This window comes from Hippichthys cyanospilos, chromosome 8 (genome assembly GCF_059441005.1).
Source record: "Hippichthys cyanospilos isolate Australia breed blue-spotted pipefish chromosome 8, RoL_Hcya_1.0, whole genome shotgun sequence".
Classification (NCBI taxonomy): Eukaryota; Metazoa; Chordata; class Actinopteri; order Syngnathiformes; family Syngnathidae; genus Hippichthys; species Hippichthys cyanospilos.
In genome coordinates, this window is record NC_142376.1 from 1,059,624 (window position 1) to 1,078,381 (window position 18,758).

At 46.0% G+C, this 18,758-nt stretch overlaps 1 protein-coding gene across 1 annotated transcript; it reads left to right on the top strand.

Annotated features, from left to right (window-relative positions):
* The first annotated feature begins 2,363 nt into the window (after positions 1-2,363).
* plcb1 (phospholipase C beta 1) lies at positions 2,364-18,350 on the top strand. The gene is made up of 32 exons (XM_088421048.1): positions 2,364-2,652; positions 3,926-4,003; positions 4,817-4,885; positions 5,224-5,364; positions 5,427-5,506; positions 5,577-5,630; positions 6,670-6,745; positions 7,443-7,543; positions 7,955-8,118; positions 8,433-8,579; positions 8,654-8,811; positions 9,116-9,198; positions 9,288-9,372; positions 9,449-9,605; positions 9,969-10,027; positions 10,464-10,560; positions 10,668-10,752; positions 11,073-11,197; positions 11,382-11,536; positions 11,605-11,772; positions 12,255-12,354; positions 12,435-12,539; positions 13,267-13,379; positions 13,667-13,817; positions 14,306-14,359; positions 14,781-14,958; positions 15,023-15,152; positions 15,769-15,845; positions 15,919-16,008; positions 16,183-16,240; positions 16,313-16,399; positions 16,482-18,350. The coding sequence occupies exons 1-32, from the start codon at positions 2,554-2,556 to the stop codon at positions 16,632-16,634; spliced, it is 3,477 nt and encodes a 1,158-aa protein (XP_088277174.1). The 5' UTR covers positions 2,364-2,553; the 3' UTR covers positions 16,635-18,350.
* The last annotated feature ends 408 nt before the right edge of the window (positions 18,351-18,758 follow it).

Consider the following 18,758-nt stretch of genomic DNA (forward strand, 5'->3'; position numbering starts at 1 on the left):
CCAAAGTAATGCTCACTTCAAAGGTAACGCCAACTGTACTGTCTGGGCCGCACGGATGTGGATTTTTCCCCGCCGCTTTTGCGCCTCAAGTGCTTCATTTACGCAGACGACAATTCATCATGCTGTCTCCGTTCAGACAGAGGACATTTCATTTTATTGGGCATAAACAAGCCGGCCCCTTCGCCCGGCCCCTCCCATGGCTGCTTTCTCCGCCGTGCCTTCGTTTTTTTCGCCGGCTGTCATATTGGCCGTCGCGCGCGGCTGCCAGCTCGCTTGTTTTGATTTCTGGGCGGACGCCTTGTCATTCTTCGCCGCTTCTCCTTGACGCCCCGGCGCTGTTTTGCCATCCTTAAATCTCCTCGGCCTCGCCCACTCGCTTTGCGCAATAATCACGCGTGTTTGCAAACAAGGGCGTACAATGCCAACTTGATTTTTCCTTTGTGCAGTTGACACACATTTTGCATATTAACGATAGTCATATTTCAAAAAACCCTGTTATATTTATTTATATTATATACGGCCCGTGGGTCGGCAGTTGGGTTTAATCCAGCCCGAGAGATTAATTTGTAATGTAAATTATAAAAATAAGATTTTTTTTTTTCTTTCAACAAATGAAAAACTTGAAAACGTATGATTAATAGTAATGTTATTGTTCTATGATTAAAAGTCATGTTGTGCATGTAAAGTGTTTATATTGAAAGAAATACAAAAAAAAAATCATATTAGCAACATAACATCAACCCACTTGGACAGTTAGAATCCTGCACCAACACAACAGTAACACATCTGCTTACATTTACTCATCAAGACCGTCCCATGGTGGCGAGTAAAATGGCAGTTCAAACTCATAAGCAATATTTTGGCCATCAATGAATTTAGTACCTTATTACTTAAAGCAATCGATTCCTTGATACTCAACTACATAACTTACTCAAGTACTTTAATACTTAATCTAGTACCAATCATTTTTAGAACTTTCTTGGGGCAATCACTTAAACCTGTGAATTAATATCTGGGTATAAAAATATGTCGTATACATTTTTGAAAATGTAACACTTTTTAACAGCACAAAATTCACAAGTGCCTCTTTGCAAAGAGGAATTTTCAGCCAATTGAAGATTGACGTGCTTGATGGGTGCTAGACATTCACAACACGCTTTGCCGCAACATCATAAAAAAAAAAACAAAAAAAAAATACTTCACAACGAGAAAAGTTGGCGCTCGTCGTCCACCGGCTAAACTCAATCGGGTTTTTCCCAGCCGTGTTACCGTGGCAACAAGCAGCCATATCTAAGTAACCACTATTTGCTTTGGACAGATGTTGTACAGAAAAAGCACCAGAATGATTGTCATGTAAGTTAAAATGCCTCAAATTGATTTCCTTTTTTTGTGTCAATTCTGAGGCATTTTACAAAATTTGCAAAATCGTGATGGGGACGTGAAAAGTTTTCTCTTTCCTGGGGGGGGCTTGACAAAATATAATTGACAAGCACTGGATTGAATCAATCATGAAACTGAATGACAAGGCTATGAATTTCAATACAAAACCTTAGTTAGATGCATGATGAGTACTTATCGAGACACAAATGTGCATTTGCGAACATATAGCAAAGGGAAATACCTGGCAGAAATGAAAATGCTAATGACATCACATGCTGAAGATAAGAACTAATTAGCATACATGTCATCCACAGTCACAATTTGGCGGGGCGGATCAAATCAACTGAAGCCACACTGCCGTTTCCTCACTACAAAATGGAATACCGACAGCGGCCAGAGGCGGCGCCAGAAAACAAAGATCAAGCCAAACAAAGCACAAATGGATAAACCGAATCAGTTTCCAAACAGCGTCCTTTCGGGAGCGGCCAGTGCGGCCCGCTACCGGTTGCAAGTACCGGGCCGCGCGCCGGCGGTTGGGGAGGGACCTCTGATTTACATTGGAAATTCATCTCGCGGGCCAGGTTAAACCGGTTTGCGGGCCAGAAGTGGCCCGCGGGCCGCATGTTGGATACCGCAGTTGTAACGTGTCATATTAAGGTCAGCTAAGGGCTCTTTCTGCCCTCATCCCGTACCCGTTGGGCAAAACATGAAAAAGTCAAGCGCTTCCACTTGCTAGCCTCGTTTGACCCGAGTGTCCCGCTTTTTTCTTCAACCCCCCCATCACGGTTAGCGTCCCGCCTCCGCTCCCCCACTCATCTTCCCCTTTTCCTCGTCTCTCTCTCCCCGTCCCTTTCTTGGCTCTCATCCCTCCCCCATCTGTGGGAAGCCGCTGTGCGCATGTCGCCGATGAGTCAATTTGTGGAGGCTGAGCGCACACGCACGCTCGCGCGCTGGCTCGCTCGCTCGCTCGCTCGCGCACGTGCGTCCCGGTCTCCCATAAAGGCATCTGCTAGAGTGTGTCTTGCAGCACACCGGGGCGGGGGCGCAGCGCACATACGAGCGCCGGCGAGCACGAGAAGATGCTGAGGAGGAGGAGGGGGGCCGCGCCAGGGCCCGGCGCCCGAGTTTGACGCCCGCCCGACCGACCGACCGCCCGCCCGCCCGCAACCAACCATGGCCGGCGCCCAGCCCGGGGTCCACGCCCTGAAACTCCAGCCGCCCGCCGTCTCGCCCGCCCTGAGGAACGGCAGCAACTTCGTCAAATGGGACGAGGTCAGTGGCAAAGTGCAACACGTGCGCGCTTTCAGGTCAGATGACGCCTTTGTTTGGCAAGCGCGTTTGTCTTAAGAGCAATGAGCAATTTTCATTGCTTTTTCTTATTGCTCTTTGCACAATTGTTTTTATTAATTCAGATTTTTTGGGCTCATTACTCTTCTCTGAATATTTTTGTAATTCATTTTAAGCATGTTCTAAAATTTATGAAAACAAATAATTGATTTTTGCGTAAAAAAAAAGAATAAAACATAAGTAATGAACAAGCACGGCAATTTATTTCTTAATTCCTTTAATTTAAAATAAAGTATTGCTTTGTTGTCTTGTTTTTGGTTTTGATTTTTATATTGACGCTTTGGAATTTTTAAAGTAATTGATATGCCTAAATCGTTCAGTCCCATGTATTGATATGTCTTTAGAGAGTCCAGAAATTGCATCCCTGTCTATGTATTTCATTTTTGTTTTTTTATGTTGGGGTCTGAAAAAAATCTGGCGTTGTTTCATGGAAAAATATGACAAATTTTTTTCTTATTTGCATTTTCAAAAGTGCATTTTTAATCAAATTAAAGCAATCAAATAATCAAAATAAATTACAAAAATGCAATCATAATCATAAATCTGAAATTTGAAATATATTACATTGATATAAATATATTTTTTTAACCTGAGAAAATAAATCAGGTTTTAGTACCACTCAATCACTCATATTTTTCGAACCGATGAAGTAGAAGTTATTAATTTGACGATGTCGCTTGCATGCCAGCAACATTAGTGCCAGTATTGGTATGTTGAAGTGGCCTCACAATGGGAGTGTGTGGTGGTGCCGTTGCTATGGTAACTGCCGTGGCTACCCTTACCTAAACAGACCTGCTGCATAACGTGGCACGGATGATTGACAATAAATGTGTGAGTGTGGCGAGTACGACGCACAAGTGTATATTTATTTATTTATTTATGTACTTTTCATGTTTGTCCTTACCGGCTGTTTTAAAAGAGAGTTTGTTGCCGTGGCGACGCTTGACAAGATCTCCAGTGGTTCGCCATTCTCAGCTTTTCAGTCACCGGCGAGTAAAGGCGCTCGGGATGAATCGAGCACAACCGCCGGTCGATCATTTTATATTATTTGATCAAAATTTGCCCTGGAATCCAAACTGGCTTCATGGGCATTATTTTTATTTTTTTTACATATTCTGAAAATAAACTCGTGCTAATGAGGTTGTTGAAAATATCCCTGATTTCTGTCTTAATTTTATGACTTTTGACTTTTGTTCAGGATCTCTCCACTGTAACTCCCGTGACCCTCTTTGTGGATCCTCATGGACTTTATCTCTACTGGACCGACCAGAACAAGGTGCTCGAACGCGAAAGAAACGCAACTTAGATACCCCGCAGGGATAACGTAAAGCGTATGCATTCCGATTCGCTTTTGGGTGGATGGAGCATTAGTTTCAGCATTTGTGGACCTCGCACATGTCCCCCCCCATAACCGCAACAATATGTTATTCCATATACGATGTAGAAATGCCTCTAAAAGTCCCGTGATTTTGTCATTTTAATAACACACTATAGAAAATGCATGGATGGATGGGCACCATGTGTTATAATTGGACAGCCATGATTTATGTCACAGCTAAAGTCAGTGTGGTCTACCTAAAGAACTGTCCTTGTCACAGCATTATTAAAAAAAAAAGCATAAAATTAGACTTGCTGATTGCAGAAACGTATGAGCTGCTTTCACCCATTAGCAATGATGCTTCCTGTTCCAATGTATTTGCTCTTAATTTGAAAAGAAAACTGCAATCCACCTCTCACGACATCAAAAAACATGACAGTCCCCCCTGACGTGCCTTCATGTACCCCAATTTGAGAACCATAGATCGGTGTCGTCTTTTTGTTTCCAAAAACCTGAAGTTGCCATCCCTATTTGGATGCAATTCAATCACATTTGAAAATGAATGGAAAAACGAAAATAACAGTAGAGTGTGCACAGTGTAGCAGTGCATACATGCTTTACATAAATAGGAAGTGAACATGTGCACACCCTCAAGATGCTCAGTAGGTGGCTATTATCTTTGTCAAAACGCACACGCACACACACACACTCACACACACAGAGTTTAGCGCCTCTGCAGGAAACAGGATTAAGTGTGTGTGTGTCTTCCAGGAGACGGAGTTGTTAGACCTGACCCACGTGAAAGATGTCAGAACGGGCAGAAGCACCAAAACCGCCAAGGTAACGGCCGGCGTCCTCTTCACCTTCTTTCCGCCTCCTCTTCACCTTCTTCACCTCCGTCCCCCGCGTCGCCTTAGAAACACAATCTTGCTGCTTCTTCGTGCAAGGGGAGAAAATAAACAGCGCGTCGGTAATCATTTGTATGCCGAAGTGCTTTTTGTGTTGTTCTTAGAGCGATGCAGTGTGTACAGAACATACAGTCCGTTGCTAGCTTCTGCCGGGAAGCAAAAGGAAAAAGTGGAAAAAGTTTCAATGGCTCCCGGTCTTCGTGTGGCGTTTGACCTTGGCTGTGTAGACTTTTGATACGCACCCGGCCGCGGCGTACTATTGGCCAACAGGAGGCCAAGCTGCGAGAGCTGCTGGACGTGGGCAACCTGGTGGGGCGGCTGGAGAACCGAATGGTCACCGTGGTGACGGCCTCCGACATCGTCAGCGTCGGCCAGATCGTCTTCATCGCCTCGCAGGAGGACGAGGCCAAGGTGCCGGCACCGCCGCCGCGACCTTGGCCGTCCAGACGTCTCGCTCACCGTTGCTCTTGCAGGCGTGGTGCGAGGAGCTCTTTTGTCTGTCTTCCAACCTGCTCAGCCACAACCTCAACAGAGACCGCAGCCTCCTCAAGGCGTGAGTCAAATCGCATGTACTGTGTGTGTATATATATATATTCATTCTTTCTTTGCTTTTCTTCCGTCAGGTACGTGAAGTTGACTCTGCAGCCCAACGCGGAAGGCAGAATTCCTGTCAAGAAGTGAGTGCGGCCTGCGCAACATCCACGTGCACAAATTTGATAACTTTGCTCTTTGCCGTCCCCTGCTTCCCAAAATAAACTCCGTCCCACGTGCACTTGGGAAAGCAAAAAGAGGGACAGCAAGATCCAGCAAGGTGCTTTATTCAGCGCCGACCTGCTAATCGGCCGGGACCAAGGGAGAACGTGGAAGCTTTTACCTCGGGGACCTTTTCCCCTTTTCGCACTAGGATAGACTGATTACCGTAATTCCTCATATATAAGACACACTTTTTCCCCAAAAAAATGTATGGGTGCGTTCTATAAACGGTAACTTTAAGATTATTACTATTGTTTTTTTTTGTTTGTTTTTAATCAATTCAATTTAATTCGACACCATTCGAGAAAGATTGAGCTGTAGCCGAATAAGATGAGTTTTGACGCATTTTTATATCGGCCCTATTCTTACGGTAATGACCTCAACGGGTGGATGTCAGTTGGCTGTAAGAATCCGGTGCCTGTTGTTGCTAGCAGCAGCTCGTGTCAGCTGGGCTTGTTACAGCATTATTTTCAATAAAAGAAGCGAGCAGAGCAGGAATATTACTAAACTAATGATGTCCCCAGCTGATTCAATTGAGAGTATTACTTTTGACTCATTTATTAATCGTGGCATATGCACACAATCATAAACAAAAGTGGAGGACCTTTCCCTTCTCTTTGGGCCCGGATAATTAAGCCCCAAAATAAATTTTCAATATAGGAACAAAGCAACTTCATTTAATCACTTCATGATCAAAATGTGCTCAACTCATTTCATTTATTAGTTTTTATTTTTTTGCTAATCGCGACGCTGAAGTCCGATTCCGAATCCAAACAAGTGCTCCTTGTTTAAATGCGAGACGCTTTTCAAAAATGGACTGCAGCCAAGCCATCCGTGTCATTCATCCAGACCAGAGTCGGTCCGGAGTCCGCTCAAGGACATTTTGAGACATTTGCAGAATTTGAAGTCATTCTGAAATGTGCGCACGTACTAATGTGATTGATCGCATATTTTTTCTTTCAGTATCGTTCGCTTGTTTTCATCAGACAGGAAACGAGTGGAGAACGCCTTGGAGAGCTGCCGACTTCCTTTCGGCCGGGTCTGTCAAACCCTTCAACTTTTTTCTCTGGTTTTGAATCGTTTGCGCCAAAGTAACACCTGTCCATATTCAATTGAACCCGTTTATAAAAAAAAAAAAAAAATTAAATTTGCTTCTCAATAATATGTTCTGCGCATCCCCATGAGTCCAAACATGGCATTCTGATCAATCTTGCAAGCTGCAAAATCCACCCGTTTTCATTCGTCTGAGAGGGCGGCCGTTTTGCCACTTCCTGTCAACTGAACATAACATCACAGTTGCTCAGGGCTCAAGTAAAGACCAATCACGGCTCAGCTTGCTAGCGCTGCATGACCAAAACGGGCGAAATTGCTCCTGTCTTGATGTTAAAAGCAGCTAGTAATTTATGATATAAATGATAAAAGCATTGTAACCAGCTCAGGAAGACCTGACTCCAAAAATAAGTTAGTACCTAAATAACTATTGGCCAATCTAGAACAGAGGTTCTCAAATGGAGAAACTCTCAATACGATCTGGCCCGCCCTGTGTCAAACGTTCGCCGTTAATTTGCTGAGCCGGTTGTCCCGTGCATGCACTCATCTTTTTCTTCTTTTGTTTTACCTGTCGGCGTTGGTCTCCCGTTCCTCTCGCACGGTGACTCACGGCGTGTCGCGTCGCGTCGTCGGCTCATTTGCAAATTTGCCTGACGGCGCCTTTGTTTGATGTTGTTCTCCTTCAGGGTGACACCATCAAAGTGGAAGACTTGACTCCGGAGGTGTACAAGAGCTTCCTGGAGCACCTTTGTCCTCGCCCCGAGCTGGCCGGCATCTTTCAGCTCCAGTGAGCGCTCTCCTTTATCTTGTCCTACACACACGGGACTTATTTTGAAAAACAATTATAACTCCAAAATAGTCATTGCGCATTTGGCGCATTTTAACGTGTCACAGCCTTGCAATGAAATGAAATACATTCACGCCTTTCACTCCAAATTCTAAATTGCATTATATTCAATATAAGAAGCGAGCAGACCGAACCAACGTTCGAGTCCATCCTCGTTTTGGAGTCAGGGACGTCTTTTAGAAAGCAAATTATTTAGTCAAAAACAAATATTCTGTTTTTCTGTCATTTTAACATGGTAATCAATGGGGGTTTTTTTTATTCTCAGAACAGGTTTGTGTAAAAAAACAAAAATAAATAAAAAAAAGTCCTCCATTTTTATACCTGATGAGACCTGCGTTGGGTTTCCCGCAGGGGAGGCGCCGACGGCACCTTGTCGGTGGAGCAGATGACGGAGTTCATCAACAACAAGCAGCGTGACCCCAGACTCAACGAGATCCTTTACCCGCCTCTCAGGCCCGCTCAGACGCAGACGCTCCTGGAAAGGCACCAAAGCGACAAGGCGCTGCTGGAGCAAGGTAAGCAGGGCCGCATCACACATAATTGAACGATTAGACGGAGGAGGGAGGGACAGACGATCGCTAAATGACTGCGCTATGGATGGATGGGCGACTAGAAAAATGGACGGATGGATGAAAGAATCAATCACGTTTGATGGATGGCGGGAACAAGGGGTAATTGGACAGATGATGGCCGCATGGTTGGATGGATGCATGAATGGATGATGGACAGACAGACAGATGGATTAGCTCATGGATGGATGGACGGATGAATGGGGGAAAGGGTCAAGTTGGAGGGGCGGCGGGATCTGAATTTGCGCGCTTTGGCGCAGGCGTTATCTCGGCGCAGGCCTTCTCCAGTTACCTGTCGGGCGACGAGAACGGCATCATCCCCCCGGACAAGCTGGACCAGTCGGAAGACATGAGCTTCCCGCTCTCGCACTACTTTGTCAACTCCTCGCACAACACCTACCTGACGGGTGGGCGCGCACCTGCCTTTCCGACATCAACTTGCTGCGCATTCTCATTTGCGTTCGTTCTTTTTTTCTGGCAGCCGGCCAGCTGGCGGGGAGCTCGTCGGTGGAGATGTACCGGCAGGTGCTGCTGGCCGGATGCCGTTGCGTGGAGCTGGACGTGTGGAAGGGTCGCACGGCCGAGGAGGAGCCCGTCATCACGCACGGCTTCACCATGACCTCCGAGATTTCCTTCAAGGTCGGCGGGCGCCGTGGAACCGCGAAGGCGTCGTTCATCGCTGGAGAAAAAAAAAACAACCTTTTTTTTCATACCTGGCCTTTTTTGAAGGCTTGTCGTGACAGTAGCCCTGGAGTGCAAATCGCACAAAAAACTCAATTAATTTGCAATGTTTTATGTCCAATTTATATTGTTATCACTGCTTTTTGTTTGTTTGAATTACCTTTTTTTAATCCATACATGAGAAAAATATTTCTGCTGATTTTAGATTCCTAATTTGGTTTGATTCACTTTTTCCACTTACTTTCTTGAACGTTGTAACCAGGAGGTCATTGAGGCCATTGCGGAATGCGCCTTCAAGACGTCGCCTTTTCCGGTCATCCTGTCGTTTGAAAATCACGTGGACTCGTGAGTCGCTTTCGATCGGATTTTGCCGCATTTTCTTTCGTCGGATGCCAACCCGCGCCTCCCGATGGGCTAAAATCACTTTCTTTCAGTTTAAAGCAGCAAGCTAAAATGGCAGAGTATTGTCGCTCCATCTTCGGAGAGGCGTTACTCATCGACCCGCTGGAAAAGTACCCGGTAAGAACTCTTGCGCTCAAAACTGCTTTGTTGTCATATTATTTATTGATTTCTTTCCCCCGTGATTTTGTGGCAGCTTGAGTCGGGCGTGCCGCTGCCCAGCCCTCAGGAGCTGATGGGCAAAATCCTCATCAAGAACAAGAAATCGCACAAAGCCGGCGACGTCAAGAGGCTGACGGAGCAGCCGGCCAATCAGGACCCCGAGCCCGTGTCGCCTAGCAACAACACTACAGGTACCGCCTCATCAAATTGGAAGATGATCCTTTTTTATTTGATTATTTGTTTATGTATTTACGGTTTTAATTTACTGCACGAATAGGGAACGTCGCCTCATTCAAATGTTATTTTTCCAATCATTTTCATCGTATTAGCATATAAATCCAGTTATTTAATGAGATGGTTCCAATGCGAAATATTGACACGGGACCTAATGAAGTGGCTACAAAGTGACCAAATTGTTTTGCTGTATAGCACGAGTCGGCGTCTTAAGTTTTTATAAGACCGCGTTGCATGTTAAATATGTGAAGACTAATAATTCACAGATGATTGAATGAAAACGATGTCGTGTCAGTGAAAGAGCTTTTGCGCTTTTGCAGCAGAGGTAGAGGCTGAGAGCGAGGAAGACGACGACGACGACGACGACGACGGCAAAAAGGTCAGAAGTCACGTCGCAGGTTGGGCTACTGTGACTCATGGATGTGTTGAATTAAACTCAAATCAGTTCCCCTCCATTAAAATGAGTTCATTTTTAACAAAAAGATATTATGATCAAATTCAAACTAATTAGTTCGATTTTTGAGGAAACTTTTTCCGATCTAAGTGGCCGTCCGACAAATGGGACGGGCCCTAATTTTCCCTTTGTGGTGACATTAGAAGCTGGAGTTTTGATGTTTCAAAATAGTTTTTGTCCGATGAAGGCGGCCCGCCGACGAATGGGACGAGCCCTAATGTTCTGTGTGTGAACCGAGGCCTTTGCTCATCTGAATATTTGAAACAAATTATCCGTCCGTTTTTTTTTCCCATCGATCAAATGTAAAGTAGCGTTTTTTTTCTGCGTTTTGCTCCATTTTTTTGTTTTGTTTTGATTTCAGGGCTCGGCGGAGCGCGAGGCCGTGGCCACGGAGGAGATGTCCACGCTGGTCAACTACGTGCAGCCCACCAAGTTCAACTCCTTCGAAGCCTCCAAGAGTAAGCGGGGGACCGGCGGATGTCGGCCCTGCTGGATGCCTCGCCGCCTTTAATGAGGCGCCGATGCGTTCGAGTGTCATTGTGTACGTGTGTGCGTGCGTGCGCAGAGGCGGCCCGCTGCTACCACATGTCGTCATTCGTGGAGACCAAAGCTCTGGAGCATCTCACCAAGTCACCGGTGGAGTTTGTGGAGTATCCTTAGCAACGGTTGCCAGGGGCGACGGCTCACATCCTGCCCGCTTCTTTCTCTTTGCGTTTGAAAAAAAAAAAAAAAAAAAAAAACTTAACGCCGCTGGAACGCCTTTGATCCCTCATGTAAATATGGAAGCGCAGTATACTCAGCGCCAGGGCATAATATTAGGTACACCTGCACCCTCTCATCAAATCCGAAAGTCCTTTTTTTCCGTATTGCGTTGCGTTGAGTACAGTTATCGACTTACTGTCAAACGAGAACGATCTTGTTGGATCTTGGATCGTGTTTGGATCGCGAATGGTTCTTAACCCTCAACCAGATACAACAAATCCCAACTGAGTCGGATCTATCCCAAAGGGACCCGAGTGGACTCGTCCAACTTCATGCCGCAGCTCTTCTGGAATGCCGGCTGTCAACTGGTGGCTCTCAATTATCAAACCATAGGTGCGATAAATTCTTTTTTCTTTTTTCAATCTTTTTTCAATTTTGTGTCGCTCGCGCCGACCTTTTTTGAAACATTGTTTTTTTATTTGGTTTTTGTAGCGTCTGTGCGGGTTCACCCATGACGAAAGTGTCTGCCTGGACAACAAAAAACAAGCCAAGGCTAACAGAGAACCTTTTTCCGCAGACCTGTCCATGCAGCTGAACCTCTTCATGTTTGAGTACAACGGGCGCAGCGGCTACCGGCTCAAGCCCGAATTCATGCGGCGGCCGGACAAGCACTTTGACCCTTTCACCGAGAACACGGTGGACGGCATCGTAGCCAACACGCTCTCCGTCAAGGTCCGCCCGCAGGAAGCGTCCTCCGTTCCTTTTAAGCAGTCCGGCGTGACGTTTTGCGCGCTCGCCAGGTGATCTCGGGCCAGTTTCTGACCGAGCGCAGGGTGGGCGTCTACGTGGAAGTGGAGATGTTCGGGCTACCGGCCGACACCAGGAGGAAAGCTCTCAAGACCAAAACCTCGCAGAACAACAACGCCGTCAACCCGGTGTGGGACGAGGAACCTGTCGTTTTCAAGAAGGTGGGGATGGCACGCGGGCGCTCCGGAGCGCGGGGACGCGCGTTTGTCACATCTCGAGGAAAACCGCCGACACGGCTTTTCTTCCGGGTCGATGATCCTCCCGAATTTTCATCCGTTTTCTACAGCGGCTTACAATGACAAGGGTCACTGGCTTGGCACGGGCTCGGGGAGAACATGAAAACTCCACACGGGAAGGCCGGAGCTCGGAAGGACCCCGTTCCCTGAACTGTGCCACCGAGCCGCCCCCTACCAAATTTGACCAATTATCAGAAAGAAGGTTCAGAGGCTGAATTTTCAGATTTCTACGTCCATTTTTTTTCCTTCTGCAGGCAGGCGTTTGCAACAATTAAATGAGAATCCAAGTTTAGCAAATTCCACGTTGCTAAGAAACAGAGCGTAGGGTGCATTTGCCTTTGGTCCGAACGGTGGAAAGAAGGTCCAAACGGCGGCGCTTGACGTCCTTCTCGATCCGCGTCCGCCAGGTGATTCTCCCCACCCTGGCCTCGCTGAGAATCGCCGCCTTCGAGGAGGGGGGAAAGTTCATCGGCCATCGCATAATTCCCGTGTCTGCCGTCCGACCCGGTAGCGTCCCGCTTTCTCCGCCCGCGCTCACGTGTCCAGGAAACGCCGCCGCTCTGAGCGTGGACGTGTGACCTCCCCAGGCTACCGTTATGTCGGTCTGAGGAACGAGAAGAACCAGTCTCTCGTTCTGCCCGCCGTCTTCGTCTACATCGAAGTCAAAGACTACGTCCCGGACACTTTTGCAGGTAGCGGCCAGCCCGAAGGCTTGAGCGGTTTTTATTTGAAATGTGTTAGGATTTTTCAAATTGAAAGAAACTTTTCAAATCGACAAAACAAAATATTTGAAGGTGTTTCAGTGCAATTTGATCCAAAATGTTGAGTTTGATATTGAATCGAATCATAATTATACACTTTTAAACTCTTGGCATTGATCTAATGGCCTGCAAATGGGTGTAATCCAGCCCAAGAGATGATTTTGTAAAGTATATAAATGAGCTGATTTTTTTCAATGAATGAAAACGTTTTAATATAATAGTGCTTGAAAGTACTTTCCACAAATCATCTTTTCTCATCATATCAACTCATCACATTCTTTATTCGTGTATTATTAAAGTTTGACTGATTTATCTGATTGTTTTGTTGCCATTACCTTGAGCGCATCTCCATCTGGTGGACACATAATGCAAGCCCAGTCACTGCTGTAGCTTCTATTCTATGCACCTTATAATGCGGTGCGCTCCACATATGATTCATTCATTGAATGTGCACTTTATAATCCGGTGCGCCTTATAGTGTGGAAAATACAGTACTTAAGTAACGGAGTAAAGTCATTGAGGAATTTACAGTAGTACTTCAGTACCTTAAATAATCAAGTACCTGAAGTAATCGAGCAATCAAAAAACGCAGATGTCTTTGAAGCATTTGAAGAGTGTCGCTAAGCTTCTCCCCGCTTCTATTTGCGTTGTTTTGCAGACGTGATCGAGGCTCTGTCCAACCCGATTCGATACGTCAACCTGCTGGAGCAGCGTTCCAAGCAGCTGGCCGCTCTCACGCTGGAGGACGGCGACGACGACACGCAGGCCGAGGTCAGAAAGGGGAGGGGCTACAAAAAAAAAGAAACACATCTCTTCTACTGGAATCCAAGTAGAAGACGTGTAAAATATTTTTTAAAAACGCAGACCCGGCATTTGCACAGGGGTGGGTAAACCTTTGATATCCAGTGTATACGAATAAATATGAACTCATGACGCGTTGTAACCCCTTTTCCAAGCTAAATGTTTACCTTCCATAGGATATCCATACCCACAATTCTGAATGACAGAGATTATTTTCGATTTGATGGATTTTTTTTTTTTTTCTCCTGACGACCCAGGACAAAACGGACAGCTGCGCCGAGCGTAAAAACGACCCCAAGTCGCCGCTGGTGGAAAACGGGCTGAACCCGGCACCCGGACCCACGGGCCACGCTCCCGTGGCCGTGACGCCCAAATCCTCTGCGGCCAATCAGCAAGCGGCTACAACAGGTAGTGCCATCGCCGTACGCTTTGGCCAGGAGTGTGCAGCAGACTTTGCTGTTTTTTGCTTTTGAAAATGGATAACTGAATGGTTACTGATTAGATGTATTTTTTATGTTATTTTAATATCTGTCATGTTATTCTTTAATTGGGGTTATGATAGTGAAGTAACAAATAACTAAACAAAAGGAAGAAAAAAACAATGTACCGCATATGTAAACTTGTTTGTTTGAAAAATGGGTCTTGACATTTACATTTTTGTACATTGAATTAATGAGATAGTTTAGGTAAAAATATGTTCAAATGAATGTAAACAATTAAAATTGTATCAAATTAATCATTCTGATTTTAAATGTAATTCTTTTGAAAAATCAATGAATTAAAATGATTTTTAAATCAATTTTAGAGGGCAAACGCTGCTAAAGGAATGCGGCAAATGCAACCTGTTTGATGATTGGATGTTCCTTACATTTTTTTGGTCTTGTGTTTACCTTTAGATGTAGCCAAACCTGCGGCAAAGACTGAAGATTTGGTCTTGAGTGTTTTGATAGGTCAGTCTACCTGTCCTTGTCCATCCGTCCGTCCTCTCTTTGGCCTTGAGTAATTTTCTGTGACATCTTGATATTTACCGTTTTTCCGCACTATAAGGCGCATTGGATTACGAGGCGCACCTTCAGGGAATGGCCTATTTTAAAACTATTTTCATATATGGGCGCACCGCATTATAAGTCGCATAGAATAGAAGGGACAGTAGTGGGTGGGCTTGCGTGGCAAAATGAAAACTTGCTAACCCTAACAGCACTGTGGGCTTTTGAGAAAATTCAAAGCTTTCAGGTGCGCCTTATATTGCGGAAAATATGGTATGCTCAAGGGTATCGAAATATGCGTTACGGGCCCATGCCTGGTGACCCGTGGTGGGCTCACTTTGTTCACCCCCCCCCCCCCCCCCCCCCCCCCCCGTGTCGTCGACAGACATGCCGGCGTGCACGCTGTGCGGCCTGCAGCGCTCCAAAGTTTACCAGAAGGAGCAGCGGCGCCACTTCAAGCAGCTCAAGGAGCTGGTGAGGAGACACCAGAAGAAGACCTCGGAGCTCCTGCGAGACATCAACAACAAGTACAAGAAGACGGCCAGACAGTGCAGCAAGAGCAGGTGGGGCGCTGCGATAAACGGCGCGCGCGCTCACGCGGCTTTTAACCAGCGGTTTTTTGTTCAGGAGCTCGGCGTCCGAGGAGGCGGACCAGCGTCTGTGCTCGCTGCGGGACGAGCAGCACCAGCAGCTGCTGGCCCTCAGGCAGGAGCAGTACTACAGCCAGAAGTATCTGCAGAGGGAACACGTCAAGACGGTGAGACGCGCCCCGAAGGGCTTCTTGTCTTCTTGGTGTCAATATGCGCATCGGCGTCATCTGCAGGGTTGAAAATGAACTACAGTTAAGTTTGTTTTTTTTAAACTACATCATTAATAGTTAAATGGCCACTTTATTCTTAATTTCTTCATGTATAAACTTTTTTTCCACTTGTAAGATGTTACTTTTTTAATTTAGTATTTTAAACCAGTCTCCGACTACTTTATTTTCAGTTAAATGTTTTTCAATTATTTTCAACTGTTTATTCTTCAAGCTTAGGAAATGTTATTCGACATCTTTATGACTTTATTTATAAGCAGTTTTTTTTTCTTTCCTTCTTGTTTTTTCACAATTTTGGGGGGGACTTTTTTGTTGAACTTATAAAGTGGGTTGATTCATTTTAACTAAAAAAAAAAAAAAACCTCACATTTTTTTTCTAATTTAGTACATTTAAAATTGCGTTTTGGTTCTAATTCAAAAATATGAACTTTTAAATCTTGTAAAAAGTCTTTGACTTGAGTTGTTTCAATGTTTTTTTTTTTTTTTTGCGGATACATGGGCATGATCTCGGTCTTCTTGTCCCAATGGAATGTTTCTGAAATGATGAACGTTTCAGCTGACGGAGCGACTGAGCAGCTTGGCCCAGGAGCATCACGCCGCGCATATGAAGAAACTCAAAGACGTATGCAGCAAGTGAGGAGCTCTCCGCCTCCGCTTGCGTTCACTCGTGCGGCAAATAACGTTTGCGGCGCGGCGCGCCACGCAGGGAGAAGAAGGAGCTGAAGAGGCAGATGGACCGAAGAAGAACCGAAAAAATCAACTTGGCCAAGACCAAGGAGAAACATCTGGCAGAAGAGTACGGGCAAGACTCACGTTCTGCTCTCGTCTTTAAAAAAACTACAACTAGAAAACCCGAATGTCTGGAGTCTTTTCTGGGGGGAGATCGAATGCCCGCAGTTTTAAAAGACGTGAAAATACGAGTCCATTCAGCGCGGCGGTCCTCATTTCTTTGAAACGTTTTGCGTTGCAGGGAGAAGATGGAGATCAATAAGTCGTACGTGAACGAAGTGGTGCAGAACATCAAACGGGTGAGGGCGGGCGCGCCGCTTGGCCGTGCGCGCGCGTGGCCACGCCCTGCACGTGTGCTTTGCCGCCCGCAGCTGGAGGAGACGCAGGCCAAGCGGCACGAGCGGCTGCTGGAGCAACACGATGGACTGCTGCAGGAGATCCAGCAGCAGAAACACAAGGTGGCGCTCTCCGACCCCAAAGCTCACCTCGCTCCAAAATGAATTTGCCTCGCCGACCGACGTTGCCCGTGCCGCGTTTCAGCTGCAGGGCGCCATCGAGGCCGAGTTCCAGGAGAAGTTTGAGCGTCTGCCCGGCGAGATTCGGGACTTCCTGCGGGACAGGGGGCCGGAGGTCGGAGGGCGCGGACGCTCCCCGCCGGCCACGCCCGGCGACGTCCTCTCCGAGGACGACTGAGCCGGATGCTGGCTTCGCGTCCTCGCATGCCTTTCGCGGAGTCGTTTGAAAGCTCTTTTTGGCCGGCTGCTCCCTACCCATTTGCCGAGCCGCTTAGCGACAGCCTCCTAGCCCACGCGCCGACCTGCCTACCTTCTAGCCTTCCGTACCCCTTACGTACTCGCCATCTTGCTGTGCTGCTTTTGGCCTATCTTCCAACTTACTAGCTTCCGTCCTTCCTTTCTTCTTGTCTTCCTTCTTTACTAGACACCTTCCCTCTTCCCTCTCTCCTTTGGTTCCTTTCTGCCCTGCCTAGCTCCCGCCTTCCATCCTCCCCCCTCTGTCCTTCCTTCCATGCCTCCTTCTCTCCTTCCTTTTGCCTTTGCTTCCTTTCTTCGCTCCCTCCTTCTGTCCGTGCTTCCTTCTCCCCCTCCTTCTTTCCTTCCTCCCCTCTCTGCTTCCTTGGTTCCTTTCTTTCCCTCCTTCCTTCCATCTTACCTGATTAGGTCCTTCAGGCCATCCTTCCATGCCTCCCTCTCTCCTTCCTTATCTTTGCTTCCTTCCTCTCCTCTTCCCTCCCTCCCTCCCTCCCTCCTTTCTTCCTTGATTCTTTCCTTCCTGCTGTCCTTCCATGCCTCCCTCGCTCCCTCCTTTCTTCCTTGGTGTCTTTATTCCTTCCCTCCTTCCCTGTCTTTTTTCCTTCCATCCTTCCTTTGTCCTAGCTCTCTCCGCTCCTCCCTCCTTCCCTTGCTACCTACTTACCAAGCAACCTACTGTACCTACTTACCGAGGACCTTCTGCCAAGTTTCCTTTAGTCCTCCCTAATGACCTGGAGTGTTTACCTAGCCACCTTCCATCCCGGATCTTGAAGCGCTCAAATACGTTTGGATTGTTTTGTTTGAAATACCTTCCGTATTCAGCCAACGCCATCAGATCTAGTGGAAGAACTTTGAGGTTTCCTTTTCACGGCGGCTCGGCTCGGCTCGTCTGCCGTGTCGGCAAGCGGCACGCGTTCAAACCACCTTTCTTTCCCCTCCGTCGCATTGCATGAGGTTTTAACGATGCACTTGTTTCAACCGGGCCAGACGGGAACTTTCCGACGGCGTCTTTTGTCTCCGACTGTTAGCCTCATCGATATGTTGCCGCAAACAAACAAACAAACTAGCGGGACTTGTGATAATGTTATCTCTTTGAAAATTGTCTGATTCTTGTCAGCGATGGCAGCTGCGCCCTTGCCGACTTTGTTGCTGCCTTTCTGCATGAGGTTTTTCTTTAGCTGTCAAATTCTATTTTCAAAATCCTTGTATGCTGTTTGTGTTTGAACTTTTCAACTGCTTTCAACAAGCTTTTGCGAGGAAACTTCTGGATTGGCCCTAGCCTGACCTGGGAAAATAATTTTTCCCACATGGAGAAATTCCCTTTGACCGTTCGTCATTTATTTTTCCGCACTTTTCCGATCTTTGTTGACTGAACTGAAAGGGCCGTTCCACTGAGCATGCTTTGCTTTTTAGTTCTTTGGCTCGACTGGATCGTATTGCAACGATTATTAAATGGTTTCAGTGAAAAATTATGCTCATTCTTTTAGATGTAAAAAAAATGTGCTTATGTCATCGAGATTTTCTTTGTATTATTAATTTCATTTTTTTAACTGGTGATATTTATTTCAGATTCATTTATTTGTCTTTATAAATTCATTCATCTAACAATGAAAACTGCAAATACATTTTGAATGATAAACTTCAAAGTGTATTTCTCCCATTCTCCCAAGCAAGGGCCATTAATCTTCCGACTGTACGCTAAGCCAAAGTCCAAATGATAGGAACAGCACAGATCTCTTTTCAAATTAAGAACAAATTGATTTGAACATGAAACAACTTGTTGCTAAGTTGTTGTAGTGAGCCCTTGGCAAAAAAGTGTAAGCCTTTATTGTGTGTTTTCTACAGTTGCATATTGATGTTAGTGACATAATTGTATCCGTCTGTATTTCCGGGTACTTTCCCTTTAAACTTTATTTGTATTGACATCATCAGCCATGTTTGAAAATCCCTGACCAACGCATTTATAGAGTGCTTTCCTTTACATGGAGTAAAAGGTGTCTTACAAGAACTAAGATCATTTAAAACTAATAGTGAGAAAATAGATATT